The sequence below is a fragment of the Molossus molossus genome, unplaced genomic scaffold (assembly GCF_014108415.1).
Source record: "Molossus molossus isolate mMolMol1 unplaced genomic scaffold, mMolMol1.p scaffold_m16_p_14, whole genome shotgun sequence".
NCBI classification, from domain to species: domain Eukaryota; kingdom Metazoa; phylum Chordata; class Mammalia; order Chiroptera; family Molossidae; genus Molossus; species Molossus molossus.
The window spans coordinates 64,704,395-64,721,862 of record NW_023425349.1 but is presented as its reverse complement, the minus strand read 5'-3'; the positions used below and the strand labels follow the sequence as shown (position 1 = coordinate 64,721,862).

At 37.5% G+C, this 17,468-nt stretch overlaps 1 protein-coding gene across 3 annotated transcripts in view; it reads left to right on the top strand.

Annotated features, from left to right (window-relative positions):
- MPDZ (multiple PDZ domain crumbs cell polarity complex component) overlaps positions 1-17,468 on the top strand; it is a 137,309-nt gene that overhangs the window by 84,604 nt on the left and 35,237 nt on the right. For 2 of the 3 annotated variants that reach the window (XM_036260788.1, XM_036260787.1), the window contains exons 23-26: positions 2,500-2,604; positions 7,045-7,137; positions 12,227-12,404; positions 15,435-15,545. In XM_036260788.1, the coding sequence (XP_036116681.1) occupies positions 2,500-2,604; positions 7,045-7,137; positions 12,227-12,404; positions 15,435-15,545 (487 nt within the window). The remainder of the gene's footprint in view (positions 1-2,499; positions 2,605-7,044; positions 7,138-12,226; positions 12,405-15,434; positions 15,546-17,468) is intronic. The other variant, XM_036260789.1, reaches the window with a different exon arrangement.

Below are 17,468 nucleotides of genomic sequence, written 5' to 3'. Positions count from 1 at the left end.
TTCATGCTTTTGTAACGTCCTGATGCAGGGATAGATCCAGACATAGATTCAGGGTGTACATTTTGGCTTTTTTTCCCCCCCTTTCTTCATTTATATGAGAACTTAAATTGCAACAGAGCTATGGGATTGTTACATTTTCACATTGCACTGATGATTGTGAACCTGTTTGAAAATCGTATTTTCTAGCGTCTAAGCATTTAAGCTCCTTTGTCAGGGAGTGATGCAGTGTGCATGTGCAGATGCAGGCTCTGGATTAAGAGCCACATCACATTTCAGCATCACTGATGCTGTTTCTTTTTCTTCTTCCACTGCACTGTCTAACCAAAGATTAGTTTGCATTCAAGAATTTTTAACACAGTTCTCAAGTAAGCAGCTTTATTGTGTTTGTACAGGTCATCATTTAGTTTCGGTGTTCTTTGTTAATGATTTGGAGGTGTCGTGGGGCTGTGGGACCAACGTGTGGGAGACTTGTACTGGATGTGCTGGTGCATTATGGGATGCTTGTTCTGGTGGTCCTGCTGTGTGTATTGGGCTAAATATTTATGAAAACTGACTTCTTTAACCTTTCTCATTGTTATCTAGAATATCAGAAAAATATTTATAAAGCTCCCATCCCTCTTCAGTAAAAGGAAAACCATCTTTGAACACATATAGAGGAAAATTTATTTCAGCATTATTTGGTATAGAAATATCCTTTCCTTCTCAAACCAGTTTTAAAAAATTAAATACTTTGAACTGATTATCATTATTTCACCATTGTTTTCTAGCTTTTCCCCTTCACCTCTTCCTCGCTTTTGTTCTTAAGATTTTACTTATATATTTTTGACTATATTGAATCTTCAGGAATAATACCAGTATTCTTGAATAGGCTTTTTAGGTTTGGGGTTTTATGTCAATCTTTACTTATTCATGTATAAAATACAATGTCTTCTATTTTAGCATAAAGTGTTATATATTTCTAACTTACTATTTTCGAAGGGTTAAATATAAATTCACTATTCAATATATTTTAATGCTATTGAGAATGTGTTTTTATAGATGAATAGATTAATTAGGGTCAGAACTAGAGTTCATCTCTGTCACCCAGCCTAATCCTAAATCCACTGCACTGTGCTTTATGCTGCATTTTTTCATCCTCTAGGTAAAAGTGTGATGAAGCGATTCCCAGGGGTCCATGAATTTTTCCAGGTGATCATCTGCGACAAGGCTAGCTGTTGCCCTGTCAGAACACTGGCTTACATTTGTATTATGCTTCTTAGTTTACAGTAGCCTCATAAAAAGGCTTGTCCTGTTTGCAGTTGAGAATACGGAGATTGAGGGGTTGTGACTTACCCTCCAATCATACTCCTGATGAGCCACAGAACTTTGTCTTCTGACTCACATCTAAGTGACCTCACAGAGTGGGTGCTTTTTATAGAATAGCCACTGTGTCTGAAATTACATGCCTTCCTCATTCAATAATTATGACATTGGTTTAATGCTTATTTTATTATAACATGAAAGACAATCCTTTCATCCTTGCAATGCAATGCTAAGGTTTTAATATGTATTGCCTTTGCGGGTAAGTTATGGAGAGCTGGTGTAATAATCTTTCTGATTTTTATGTAAACTTTTAGTTGTGCAGACATGCTGAACTAGTTTCTCATGCAGTATTTCTCTTGCCTTTTCATTAATTTGAGGATCTTGGAACAGCCCACTTAAACAAGTGTATCAACTATAAAGCCTTATAGGACAGCAGTAAACTTGAATTTTCAAATGTCATTTTCTAAGCATTATAGTTGCCGTCAGCATCTAACTCAGTGCCTTCCCATTTATAGGCATTCAGCCAGTACTTGTGGAATTAGGAAGTGACCTTTCAAGTGTAAACAATAGGCTTTTCTCTGAAACTAAAATAAACTTACAATAAGTTGCTACAAATTATTTAAAGCATCTTCCCATAAACTTAAAACGGCTTAACTTCAGACTTAGAGTTCATAACCTAATAGAGCTAACATTTATTTATTGATAATGCTTGTAAACACCCATCATTAATTCTCTATTGTGGAAGACTCCAAAGTTATCTAAATAAAATAGTATAAAAACTCGGTGTTTTAAGAGTGTGTGCCCTAATTTGTTTCTGCTATGGAAACCAAGACTCTTTGGATGAAATCATTGTTATTACAGACAGTTGTTTTCCGAAGAATTTATAAATCTTTCTAATTTCCAAAGTTGTTTTAGCCTTCTCATTTGGAAATATTAATAATGTTGTTTTCCTCCCCCATATGATTATTGGTGAGCACATAATTTATCAGCATTTACAATTTTAATTTCTGTTATTTTTACCTATAGAATACTTCATCTTTTTGATGTTTGGATTCTCTGCTGAGTATCAGTAGTAAATGAGTTGTGTGAAAAAGTAGGACTGAAGGGACAATATAACTTCTGTATTTTGGAAGCTTTTCCTAACAGTTAGCCAAAACTTTGCTTCCCTTTTCTTTCATGGATTATGTTCTGTTCCAGAATCACTTACGTGCCTGCAGGACATTTGGAAGAGTTTAGAATAAGCCTGGGACAGCGGTCTGGAGGAGCCATGGCCCTGGATATTTTTTCTTCATACATCAGCAGGTAAGTGAAACAGAACATCTACTGCAAAGTTGAACTATGTAGTTGGTTATAGAGCTTTGAATACAGAGTCAGGGAGGACTAGCAATGTAAAGAGAATTTCTTTCCTTTTGTCAACATTTTAAAAAATGCCCTCCCGCCCCCGTAATGTGACATAGTGTGGAAAATTTGAAAAATTCAAATCAAGAAACTAAAATCATCTATAATTATATTATTGAAGATAGCACTTTACATATTGAATTTGGAGACTTCATCCTAGGTATGAATATTATTTCATCAATTACTTGGAAGCTACAATTTGTGTATTATTTTATCATGTTTTTTCCTCTTTTGTTTTAAAACATCTTCAGAATTTTTTTTTATTCCTTTTTAAACATACATACAGACTGAGAAACATTTTTAATGGTTACTTTTTGCTCCTTTGGAGAATGTTGAGGTGAACATCTTGGCATATATGCATGTTAGGAAGCAGAGAGTATACTTTTTATTTATTTATTTATTTTTTTTATCCTCACCCAAGGACATTTTTCCATTTTTTGTTCAGGTAGAGTGGGAGGGAGAGAGAGGAACAGAGAGAGAGAGAGAAACTTCGACGTGAAAGGAACACATCGAGTGGCTGCCACCCGCACGACCGACCAGGGCCGGGGACAAACTGCAACCGAGGTACGTGCCCTTAGCGGGAACCAAACCCGGGTCTCTCTGGACCGCAGGCCGACGCTCTAACCGCTGAGCCAAACTGGCCAGGGCTATTTATTTATTTTTAATCCTCACCTAAAGATATGCTTTTATTAATTTCAGAGAGAAAGGAAGGGAGAGAGAGAGAGAAACATTAATGTGATTGAGAAACATCAGTTGGTTGTTTCCAGCATGAACTTTGACCTAGGATTGAACCTGCAACCTGGGTATGTGCTCTACCAGGATTGGACTGTGACCTTTCAGTGTACAGGATGATGCTCCAGCCAACTGAGCCACACCAGCCAGGGCGAGTGAATTCCTTTTAAATGCTCTCGATACCCAATGTATTAAGAACCTCTAAATAATACAGGAAAAAGTTTTTTTTGTGTCTTTAAGAAAGGCAGGAACTAGGATTTGATGCTGCTGAGTGCAGCATAGGCAGAGAAGTGATGTTAAATTGCTTTTCCAGGAAGAATATACCATGTTATGCGTTCAGCTGTGGGCCGGTTTTTCAGCTGCATTGACAGCTGAGTGCCACATTTCTGTTTCAGCATGCTGCGGAGCAGAAATGGCTTTAGAACTACTCTGAGGTCTTCTCAGAAAAGCACTACTGTTTCTCTGGGATGGCCATTGACTGCAGACATCATAATGTGACATCATTGTCCTCTGCAGATTGCACATGACTGCAGTAATACAGAAAGTGTTAGGGAAGGGAAGATATGTGTTTAATAAAAGGAAGGAATGTTTTGGTGCTTGGGGGCCTCATGAGTTTTATGGGAAAAGGAGTATTCACTCCACCCTCTCTATACAAAGCTCACTCACACTCCCCTCACGAATGTCCATCTCAGGGTTTAAAGCTGTCTATCTCCCTGATGCTTTCTGCCAGAATGCTAAAAGCAGTCATTCCAGTATTCTTCTGAAATACCATTTCAAATGGCTTAATTAAAGAATATGCCACCGTAGCATTATATTCTTTTTAAGCTCTGCGGTCTTAAATGCACTCAAAATGTGTTGGAGACGGAGCCGCATTCAGCACTGTGCTCCCCCAGCACAGAGGAGAGGCCTGGATTGTGCAGCGCTGTGGCGGCTGCTGCACTGCAGAGAAAGGGTATTTTCTGTTAGTGTAAAGGTGCTCACAACCAAACAACCTGCATGCTATAGAGGAGGAATCTACAGGAGAGAGTGTTTAGGCGACCTGCCCAAGTTTTCATCATTAATAAATGGCAGAGCCAAGATTAGAAAGTAAGCAGGCAGGCTCCATGTTTGGAACCATTGGATTAAAAGAAAGAATTGCTCAGGTCCGGGATCAAAATGTGGGCAGCATAGCACAGAGGTTAAGAGCTCAGGTTTTGAAGTAAAATGGCCTAAATTAAAAGCTCACTTCTACTTCACTGTGTGACCTTATGCCAGTTTCTGGCACCTAAATGCACATGCAAAGGGAATGATTATAGTTGACAGAAATTTCATTGGTATTCAAAGTAGTCGTGGCTGGGCAAGTGCAGGAGGCAGCAACTGGGTCCTTCTGCTCTTTGGAACACAGGACACTGGAGACCCGTAAACAGAGCTCTGGGATGGGTGAAGAAGAATCGGCACACTTACAGGAGCGTATCTGGGCCAGTGAAAGGATTCAGGATTCTAGAGTCGATCGTTGGAAGAGAATGAGGTCTTTGTATAAGAGGATTCAGGGTATAGTCTTCTCATAGCCAGTGAGGTACTGTGTCTGAGGTGGTTCTGGGTAGCTCCCATAGCTAGGATGAGAACCCTCTCTGCTCCCATGGCTGTTACTGAATACTGCAGGGACTCTTTCTAAGTTCTTGTTCTTGTCTTTCTTCCCCACCTGCTGCTTCTGCCATATTCTCTCAGTTACATTTCCAGAGGGTTAGCCCTAGTTTTCATCTCTCTGCCTTCTTTCATCTGGATAGCAGCTTCACTCAGACTGTCTTGTCAGTTGGCATCTTAGCATTGTTTTTAAAATCCTCCTGACAGTCCTACCCCACTGGCAGGCTTAGGTTCTCAGAACCCCAGCCTCCACAGCCTTGTTCTTCAATTTGCACAGGAGGAGAATTCAAACACACAACCAATGGGCAGGACCTGTTGACAGGTAGACTTCCACTTAACAGTCGAAAACAAAAAACTAACATTCAAGTCAAATTAAAAAATGAGAAACTCAAGTAGAGCCTGGGCATTTGCTTGCCAAACATGTGAAACGCATGCAATCACAGGGATTATTGGATGAATGACTAAGATCTCCAAGTCTGAAGATTCTATCATTTGACAGAGTTCAGGAGTCCTGTCAATGAGGAATGGTAACATTTGAACATATACATTCTTTAGATTTTTCAATTTCTGTAAAACAACTGAAAATCATTTTTGAATCAGAACTTTTATAGCCGCCTCTGCTTTCCAATGAACATGTGAACAGGTTTCTCTAGAAATCCCAATGTTTACTAACAGCACAGGACACACCATAATTGACTGAACCATCCTCTGTTGCCCTTACATACTACTTGACATATTTTGTTACATGCCTGACATTTGGCAAAAATCTGAACTCCTACAGAAATTGAAAAGTAACCTGAACACAGGTGCATTGTAAACGGCTTCCTGTGTGGAGCATTCTGTGTCTGGCCTCTGGATGGGCTGGGGCTGGGAATGAGTCGATCCATTCTTAGGAAGCAGAGATGTTGAGCTCCTGGTGTACTTAATGATAAGATCTTTTAGGGCAGAGATCGCCAACCAGGGGTGTGCAAGCTCATAGCCCATATGGTGCTTCTGTCTTCTTGCACATGGAAATACTTGTTGAATCCTGGCTGTTGTGGTTCACTGGTTTGAGCGTCAGCCCATACACCGAAGGGTCGTGGGTTCAGTTCCTAGTCAAGGGCACATACCTGGTTGCAGGTTGATCCCCAGCATGTGTGGGAGGCAACCAATTAATACAGTGGTTCTCTTAATGCTGCAACCCTTTACTACATACAGTTCCTCATGTTGTATGTGGGCATATCTGCATGTGGGCGGACCTGCCTGGAGATGGATAGAAGTATGTGTTTTCCGATGGTCTTAGGCGACCCCTGTAAAAGGGTTGTTTGACTCCCAAAGGGGTCGCAACCCCACAGGTTGAGAACCACTGAATTAATGTCTCTCTCACATCAAAATTTCTCTTTCTCTCTCTCTCTTACTTTTTTCCCCTCCCTCCCTCCCACTCTCTCTAAAAATCAATGGAACAAATATCCTCGGTGAGGATTAACAACAACAACAAAAGAAATACTTGTTGAATAGTTTTTCTTTAAAATTCTTTATTTCCTTGTTATTTTATTTCTTTATTCTCCCATGTTTCATAAGTAAAGAGGCTAGACAGACTCTTAAAGTTCAATTGTATCTTCAGACTAAGTTGTGGTAGATTTTTTTTTAACAGAAGCAATAAAGTTACTTTTTATTGAATTTATTGAGGTGCCTTGGTTAATAAAATTATATAGGTTTCAGGTGTACAATTCTACAATACAACATCTGTATGTTGTATTGTGTGTTCACCACCCCAGGTCAAGTCTCCTTCCATCATCATTTACAGATTGATTCTAATGTAAGGTTTTTATTTTGTTCAAACAGGTTTTATTTTCCCCTTAATATAAGATGTTGTATATTTATTGGACAAGTTTGGTGAAAATATAAAGCAGTTCTGCCTTTTTTAGCTAAATCAATAAAGGACATATAAGACAGTCTTGCATGGGGTTACTAGGATTTTGAGGTGCTCACTGTATAACTCTTTAACAGAGACATTCCAGAATTACCAGAGCGAGAAGAAGGAGAGGGAGAAGAAAGTGAACTTCAAAATGCAGCGTACAGCAATTGGAATCAGCCCAGGCGGTAAGGACTGTTTCTGTCTTCAGCCTACTCAGTGTTTAAAAATAGGGAGGTGTGTTTCAAGTGCTGGATTACAACTTGATACTGTGACATTGGGCAAGTTGTTTAATATCCCTCTATTTCTTCATGTGTGCAGAGGAGAAGGTAATATCTATCACACAGGGTTAAAATTAACATGTATGTAAGCATTTGGCATAGAGTAGGGACTAGAGAAAATTATGCATAGGTGGTTGGAATAGATATTTTTTGTAGAGTTTAACCTTAAATATACCATCAAATGTTAATTTAAATTTCTCTAGCATTTGTACAAACTATATATTCAAAATGTGTGTGTACATATGATTCTGTGTTCGTGAGCATCTTTTTAATACAGGCTGCTGTTATTCAAACCCATGTTTTGTCTATAACCAGTTTCATATATTACAGAAAAAACAACTTTCCTAAATATGTTCAGATAGATCACTGTGTACCACTAAGCCACATTTTTGTATTCATACCAAATAAAATCAAATTCAGTTTAATAGAAATTTATTGAATTTTATTATGGACCCAGACTTGAAACAGATGATTTTGTGAATAACAGAGAAGTATAAGATATAAATCCTGCCCTCAAAGAGCTGTAATATATTTGGGTAGGCAACATATAGAGACGCACAAAGTAATTAAGGCAAAATTTAAGGTATTTTGCAGTAAGTATAAAATATAAGGAATCATTGGATACTTCCTCTAAGATGTAAAGGTGACCACATTTTAGTGCCTTGCACCTAGTAAATACTTAATATCTATTCTACATTAGCAAGTACTTCGTATTTAGCCTACAATGAATAAACTAAATGTTCAAGAGAGAATAATTTCTGCTTTTCAGAGATGGAGTGCGGTTTCATGATTTTCCTTGCTCACAAATAAATTTTAAGCAGCAGCCATTACATTTAAACATATTCTAGGGTGAGTCACGTTCAAAGTATAAAAATATACATTGCCTTCACAAAAAAACTAAGTGTTTCCAGCCATTCAAAGTGACTTCTTTTTTTTTTTTTTTTATCCTCACCCGAGGACACTTTTTCATTCTTTGTTCAGATAGAGCAGGAGGGAGAGAGAGAGAGAAACATCGATGTGAAAGGGACACATCGAGTGGCTGCCACCCGCACGACCAACCAGGGCCGGGAACAAACTGCAACCGAGGTACATGCCCTTAGCAGGAACCGAACCCGGGTCTCTCCTGACCGCAGGCCAACGCTCTAACCGCTGAGCCAAACCGGCCAGGGCCAAAGTGACTTCTTAATCTGAATACTTTAAAAGCTGTTTAGCCTTAGCATTTGGAAACAAAGGATTCATTTGCCGGCAGATTCCACTTTTAAATATATATATCTGGCCACGGTGAGTGGGGGGTGGGGGAAGTCTGTAATACTTTCAACAATAAAGACAAATTTAAATCTAAAAAAATAAAAACTGTTCAGCCTGCTTAAAGAAATCACAGTCTTGCCCAGCCAGTGTGTCTCAGTGGTTGAGCATTGACCCATGCACCAAGAGGTCATGGCACATGTCCAGATTGTGGGCCCAATCCTTAGTGGGGGGCATGAGGGAGCCAATTGATGTTATTTCTCATCAATGTTTCTATCTCTCCCTCTCCCATTCTCTCTCTCTCAAATCAATAAAGGGAAAAAAAATTAAAAAAAGAAATCACAGTCACTCCACCCATACTGAGAACAGATTACGAGTGCTATATCTGTGGTAGAAATATGTAAGATGTTGCCCTGGCCAGTTTGGCTCAGCGGTTAGGGCGTTGGCCCATGGACTGAAGAGTCATGGGTTTGATTGTGGTCAAGGGCACATACCTTGCTTGTGGTTTGGTCCCTAGCCCTGGTCAGGGTTGTGTGGGAGGTAACCAATTGATATGACTCTCTCACATTGATGGTTCTCTCTCTCTCTCTCTCTCTCTCTCTCCATCTCTCTCTCTCTCCCCCCTCCCCCACTCTATCTGAAGAGAAATGGAAAAATATCTTCGGGTGAGGATTTAAATAAATAAATATATATATATATAAAAATAATGTTCACTTTCTTATTTGAAGATGGAAGTAAAAGTAAGATGAAGTTATTTTGTAGTTGGTGACCACAGTGATAAACTTGAATTTTGTTAGAGGAAAGTAATCACAGAGAAGGCAAAAAGACAGGCTGACTAGTTTTAATAACATTGTGGGAGGAAACGTGGTGTTTAGAAGGCACTCGTGGTGTCAGTAAGAACTGTGTGTGAATTTTGATGTTGTCACCTTCTAAAACAAGTTTCTGAATCTCTTCTAGGTCTATTACTTCATCTGTAAAATGGGATTAATAATAGAACCCTTTATATTTGTGGGAGAATTCAGTCTGATAATTCATTTAAAGTTCTTAGCATAGTGCCTAGTACAGAATAAGCACTCAGTGCTTGGCCTTGTCAAACATCACCATCCTCCTCCTCCTCATCACTACCACATCATCATCATCACTATCACTATCACTAACTAAGCAAATACAGAGTGTTGAACAAAGGCATCATTATGAAATATTCTTGTTTTTTTTTTCATTATGGAATTTTCTTATGGGAAAGAATTAATGTAACTTCTGGACAGGAAGATTTTTTTTTCATCCTTAATTTTAACCTTCATATTAGCCTAGGAGATAATCTCTAAAGGTGGTAACTACCCATAGAGAGACTATGTCAGGAGCTTCTATAAATCTTAAAAAAAGGTACTCTGTACTCTGATATATTCTTTATAGAAGCACTAAGGTACTTTAGGGGCAAGTTCATAGAGTATTATGAGGAAGCTTACCAAAATAGCCAGAACTTGTAGTAAATGAGAAGCAAGTGGTAGGACTACTTTATAACCTTGGTAACCTGGTGGGACATTTATTCATGCAGTCAAAAAATTTACTTTGTGTGAAAATAGAGAATACTTTTTAGCAAAGTATAAATTTTAAAGTTGCCAATAAGCCATGTTACTTTTATTTTGCATGTGATTTTCATCTAAAGAATTGGTATCATATTGTGTCTGTATCATTTTCCAGCTTGCTTGCTTTTCTCTCTGTCCAAAGGTTGGGAGATCTATCATGTTGATTCTTAAAGCTCTAATTCATTCAGTTTAGTTGTTGCAGTGCATTTCAGTATATGAATTTACCACAGTTTATTCCCAGATTGATATTTGAGTAGTTATTATTCACTATTAGAATAATTTAGTGCAGTAAATACATCAATTTCCTTATAGTTATGTATGAGAATTTATCTAGCTATATACCCTGGAGTGGAATTGCTGGCTCATAGATTTAAATGTATTATTTACTTAGAAGTTGTCAACTTGTTTTATAAGATGTCTGTATTAATTTTTCCTTCTCTTTCCGATATATGAGTTCCCCTTTCCCCACATCCTTGTTACTTTATCTTATGATCATTTTTTAAAAAGTTTTTTGTCGATCTGGTGGCTAGAAAATGGTGCCTTATCTTAATAAACAACATGTAGATATAGCAGGATTGAGGTGGTGAAGTTCACATTTGCCCATTTGTCATATGAGTGAATTTTATATGTTGCTTAAACACATTACTTCAGTAATAATAATCACAGTAGGAGTAATAGACTTACCAGTTGTTCACTATGTGCCAAGCTTCCTTTTACACTCCACATGTTTTTGTTAATTTTGTAATCACAGCAGCAATCTGATGTAGAGGCTCTTATCGGCTCTATTTCACAGATGAGGAAAGCAAGAGAATCTAAGTAAGCACAGAGGGCCACAGTTGATAAATAGCAGAAGAGCAGGACTTGAACCCAGGGACTCTGTTCAGAGCTTAGGTAGCCTGGCCTCAGAGCTCTGTGTTACTTTTGCTTTTCTGAACTTCATTCTATTTCAATCTCTGCCTAGGTCTAAGAAAGGCTGCCATTTTTCTATAAAACTAACTCTGTATATGTTCTACAAAATATTTCTTTTATGGATCTTCTTTTTCTTTCCATGGAATGTTGACCACGCTCCATGCATCTGAGTCTGGTTCCTCAGCACTGTGGTCATTTTGGCAGTCCATCTTTCGTTATCTTCTCCAGTGTTTTATGTTGTTACAGCCTTTTTTCTTGGGAGTGTATTTGAAAACACTTTGCTGTCTGTGCCAAACCCTGTGTAAGTGTATGGTACTGTTGTCCGTACCTCTTCCCTTCCTTGTAAGATGGGACTAAGAACATCCCCCTCACAGGGGTGATGTGAGAATTCAGTGAAAGTGTATGGAACTCAGATACTAATACTGAGCACGTGATAAACGTGTAGTAAGTGTTTGCCGCTGCTGCTATCTTTATTATGAAAAATTTCTAAGAACCACTTTTTTATTTACACCCATCATAAAGAACCCTAGGACATATTTTCTTTATTTTTTCTTTTCTTTTATCTGTTTTATTTTTTAAGAGAAGAGTTAAGGAGTCCCATGCATGAATTCTGGATTCTTAAATATTAAATGCAGTAACTAACTTGACTGACTTCTTTGCTGTGCCATCTTACCTAGGAACTGCTTTAAGAAACAAGGAACTTGTTGGTTTTTGTCTTTCTTTCACAGAATTCCTAGAGTGAAAGGAAATGATGAATAAATTTTAAGTAGTTTAAACTATTCACACAAATTTTACAAGATCAAGGATCACGGTGAGATCTTTTCAAACTAAACAGATAGAGTCTCTAGGATTGTAGTTTTGATTTGCATTTCCCTAATGATTGGTGGTAAGCATCTTTTCATGTATTTATGGGCCATTTGTATATCTTCTTTAGAGAAAGATCTATTGAAGTCCTTTGGCCATTTTTTAATCAGGTTGTTTATATTTTTGTTGTTAAATTTTAGGAGTTCTCTGTATATTCTGGATATTAACCCCTTATCACATGAAATTTGCAAATATTTTTTCCTACAGATTGTCTTTTTACTATAATGATAGTATCTTCTGATGAACAAAAGTTTTTAATCTTGTTTAAGTTCAATTTGGCTATTTTTGTTGTCTTTGCTTTTGGTGTCCTTTAAAAAAAATTGCCAAAGACAGTATCCTGAACTTTTCCCCTCTGTTTTCTTATTAGTTTGACATTTTATTTATTTTTACAGGGTGGAACTTTGGAGAGAACCAAGCAAGTCCTTGGGCATCAGCATTGTTGGAGGTCGCGGGATGGGCAGTCGTCTAAGCAATGGTGAAGTGATGAGGGGCATTTTCATCAAACATGTTCTGGAAGATAGTCCAGCTGGCAGAAATGGAACCTTGAAGCCCGGAGATAGAATAGTAGAGGTACTCTCCAGTGAGCCTTCTGTGCTAAAGTCTCTCCCCTCTTCCATGCTCTGTGCCAAGGGAATCGTTATCTTTACACTGGTCACTCAACCAGACATTTGAGTAAAATGTGTTCGTGGTTAAGCATTTGTTTGTTTCTGTTCATCCATAACTGCTTTCTTTAATATATGGTAACAGAGTATATATATTTTGATGTAGAGACTGATGTTTGAAGGTATAACTAGCCATTTTTAAAAACATTTGCCCTGAGATGAAATAATTAACTTCTGGTTAAAAAGAGCAAAGCAAATTTCTTAGGGAAATAATTCTTTAATAGTACATATGCACACACAAAATATGTTCATCATAGTTAAGTTCTCCAATGAGATTTTATTTCAAAAAAATACTTTATAGTTATCATTTCATTGTAAACTTTGTTGGATGAGATGTTTTCCCAAGTGAGTCTTATTTGTAAAACCTTTAATGCCAAGACCATGATAACCTTTCACATAAATGCCCCCACCCCCAGTCCAAGCTCAGATTTTCCTCCTTCTCAGTGCTGTGCCCATTCATCACTCAGGGCTGTGTGTGTGTGTGTGTGTGTGTGTGTGTGTGTGTGTGTACATATATGTGTATTTTGTTATATAGAAGCATTTGGTCAAATTGTTCCTAATTTCTTAATTCAAATCAAAGTTTATTATTTTAAATAGACTCTTCCCTCAGGAGGCATGCGCTCATTTACTTAACAAGTATTCCTGGAACAGGGGTTGCATCCCAGGTGCTGCAACAGGCTCTGGACGTCCCACAGCAAGCAAGGCACTGTGCCCACCTGTCAGGTGGGACAGACTCAACAAGCATTCAAGTCACTTTAGCACAGTGTGATAAATTATTTGATCACCAGGAAGCATAGTTCTAGTTAAGAAGGTAGAAGAAGAGATACCTGACCCAGATTTGCTGAGTCATCAGGATTTATAGAGTAGACTAAAAGAGACAACTTCCAGATAGAAACCAATCGCTTTGTTACTACAATGACCATTATATTCACTTTGTGCAAATGATTGTCTCTCATTTTCTAAATCCATATAATTTACACATTAAAATGCCTTCATCGTTTAAGAAGGTTATAATTTAACCATTATTTTTAAATTAGCATTTTTATGCCCTGGGCAGTTTGGCTCAACAGTTATGTTGGCCGCAAACCAATGAGTCTCGGGTTCAATTCCGGTCAAGGGCACGTACCTGGGTTGTGGTTCCTCCCAGCCGTGGTTGGGGTCCTGCGGGAGGCAACCAGTCGATGTGTCTCTATCACATCGATGTTTCTCTGCCTCTCTCTCTCTCCCTCCCTCTGTCTGATGATAAATGGAAAAAATATCCTCAGACAAGGAATAAAATAAATTAGCATTTTGGGTATTTATTTATTTATTCCTGTATTGATTAATTGTTACTGAGAGCTGAAGACAGAAGAAGATTGAGACTTGAGAGACAGCAAGGCCATGTGTGTTTTTCCCTCTGACCACTTTCGAGGGAGAATGGCAGGCTTTTTCTCTCTGCCCACATACTTACCATTCGTTAGATGAAATCTTAGCCCCCTTTTAAATAACGCTTTTTTAATTGGAGTACTATGTGAAATTTCCACTTTTAGGTTATCACAAGACAGTTTATTTTGTGGATAGTTCACTATTAAATACCTTTGATCTAAGTAGAAAAAGTAAGATATACTTAAAATTATTATCTGGAAAGAATTGATCATATTTTGCACCAAAATATTCTTTAAATGTATTAAGAATGTTAAAGCATCCCTTTCAAATTGAAAAGGATTTTTGTGTGGTAAAATACCATGTGCTGTTTCGCAGTGGTTTGTTGAGTGCTGTTATGTGGGGGCACTTTCCTCATAAATAAGAAACCCCTAGGCCTCTGTAGTCCTGGGGATTCTGTAACAGGTTTCTGCTCAGAGTTTCTGAAAATGTGCATAGACTAGATGAGTAGAGAACTGCAAATTATTTCATTCTAAGTGTAGAGTTCTTTGAACATGAACAAAGATATTTAATTAATGTCTTATTAAATTTTCCCACTAGTGGATTATATAATACACTTGAATACTAACTTTTATTCTGCAAAAAGAAGTCATTTCCAATATGCACTGAAAGAGATGTTAACTATCATCCAAGTATCAATCTGAGGGAATTTTTCAATTAAACGTATGTATTTTTTTAAGGTAATAATGTTCCGTGCAGAGATCTAATAATTTTCCAGAATTGTGTTCACTCTGATTTTGCTCTTTTGTCATATATACCATATTGTGGTAATTGGAAATGATAAAATGATATAGTATCCTATAGTTTTCTGACAGGATTAGCATTTGGCCTTTCAAACTATTTTTCTTCCTATTCATGTAGTGCATCAGCTAAACTGGTCCTCACCCAAGCAAGCCATGGTCAATAAAAGGTTACAAAATAACTTTCATTTCCAAGCTATTTATATAAGAATTACTAACAAGTAAGCACAATTTCTTGGCTTCCAGCTCCTGTCTACTGCAAAGATTCTTTTGCAAAACTAACCTTGCCATAACCTGTTATTTCTAAATGTCAGGATTTTGTTTTTGACTTCAAGCTTCCCTGTACAGAGAAAAGTACACAATGCATCACCTACCCACTTCCTAAACCAGTTTATAATGAATTAAGAAAACAATGGCACAGTGACTTTCATGAGGAAGACAGTGCTCCTTGGCAGTGCTCTTATCTTACTTCTTTAGTAATGCTGGTTTATTAAAGGAGCAACTTAGCAGTGTAAGGAAAGCAGAAGTAGAGCCTTCATTCTACTTGATTATTATTTCAGTTGATCACTAGAGACAGAAATCTGTGTCCAAAATAAGGGACTGCAAGTCTGCTGAACAGATTAAAAGTTCTGAAGCCTCACAAACAGTCTCAGTTATTTTTTATTCTGAAACTGATTTTCCAGAAGCCTCCCCAGGATTCTCAGAACTCCAGATCCACAAATTGTTCTGTTGTTCTCTAGCTTCTTGAAATGTTAAGCTGAGGCCTTCCATTGCAGGTGGATGGGATGGACCTCAGAGATGCAAGCCATGAACAAGCTGTGGAAGCCATTCGGAAAGCAGGCAACCCTGTAGTCTTTATGGTACAGAGCATTATAAACAGAACAAGGGTAAGCAAACACAGAGGGCAAGGTAGGCATATCCCAACAGTGTTCAACTTGGAATCTAATGAAGCCAGAGCCAAGTTGTCTCTAGAAGCAAAGATATCAAGTCTTGGATTCTCCGGAGACTTGTTCAAAGTTTGTTTTGCTTGTCTTTTTAATTGAGTTGGCCTGGAAATCCCTTTTACTGTATTTCATAGACACCTGAAGTCTGTTTTAAACACACAGGAAGTAGGATTCATTGATGGCTAATGATGTCTAGATAGACAAAGTATTTATTATAGTCACAGAGTATGTTAAGTTGTTAAGAGGGATGTGGTGGAGGCTTTCAGGTTAATAGTCTGGGACCTTTAGGGGAGTCCCTTATAAGCCAGGGATATTATATTTTCTTTATAAATTTACTCCCTTAGACAGAATTTTCAGTTTATGCAATCCCGTGATCACCTTGTGATCGTCCCGTGAATGATCTTTAATGTATTTGTCTATCCCACTGAACATTAAATTTCTACATGGTGGACTTTGTTTAAGCTGTATGTTTCTACACCAGTGATTTCATAACTGCTGTTTCCCGGCCCCAATCACTGTCTTCATTGCTGTGTAGTCCCTGGTGAGCAGAAGCCTGCTAACCTATTTTACCATCAGTCATCACAGGTAAAATGGCTTCAGAAAATAATTTTAAAAGTATAAGTGCATTTAGTGAATATTGTTGATGGAGAAGGTGCTAAGTGAGGCTTTGTGTATTTGATATGCCCTAATGTTGCTGAAGATAAAAATTATACCAAGAGTTTAAAACTATTTTTCTACTCCTTTATGTCTCACTTAAAATTATTTTAATGTGCAGCAGTTCTTAAATGTATTTGGGCTGCAAACCCCTTAGAAAGTTCTTCAGAAACATACATGTTCCCTGAGGAATCTACACACCATTGCAGGAGTTTCCTGGCTGTCCTGCAGCTGGTAGAGAGGTTCGCCTCTGGTGTAAGTAAGAATCCATCACCTGCTGATTCCCTTGGAGATACCTGCTTACTAGCTTATCGGGTTGGTTGTCTTTAAAAGGAAAATGTCAACATATGTGAGGGGAGTTAAAAGAATTATATATAACTTAAAATGTGTAATTTTTATATAAAATACATTTAACTTTTAAAATTAAGAATTTAAGATATCAATGCCCAAGTGATGGTAGAAAAGTACAAACAGTTCTGTAAATGAGATCCAAGTAATTTGTCAGTATTCTGTGCCATGGAATAAAAGTGACTAGATTTATCCTCCTCGTCCTTCCTTTTGTTGTGGAGACAGGTGTAGCTCTGCTTTGGGTTGACTATAAGAAATGAATTTACTAGTTCTTAATGTAAGCATTTATCTCTACATCTGCAGTTTTTAATCATTCAGTTGTTTATTGTTAGGTAATAATTATTCATTCAAATGAGAAAATCTGCCAAATGTAGGGCTGCATCATACTGCATTCTTTTCAAATGCTATTCAGTTTGTTTAAATAACTATAAATCTTTCTACACTTGTTTCCATTTGTTGTGTTAAACACAGACACAGCATGATAATGTTGGTAAATGGCTGTTTAAGTTAAAGCTATTTTTTGTGGGGATGGGTTTTACTCCTTTTTCTGTTTTATTTTTAATTTCAAACTTTTACATCATTTAGAACAATATTATAAACTGCTGAATAGGATTCTCAATATTACTTTTTAAAAACTGAAACTACAAACATTTCTTTGAATGCCCGTCACATTTTCTAATGAGCTGGAAAGATATTTTTTTTTCATGCACCTGGAAAATCTCCCTATTTTATTATTTGCGGTATAATGATGCCTGATTTTATAGCAATTATTCCAGGATAAATGTTGCTTAGAATGACATGTTTATTCAAGTAAGGGTTCAGGACTTGATACCCTAAAATATGGCATGTTGTATACTGAATATT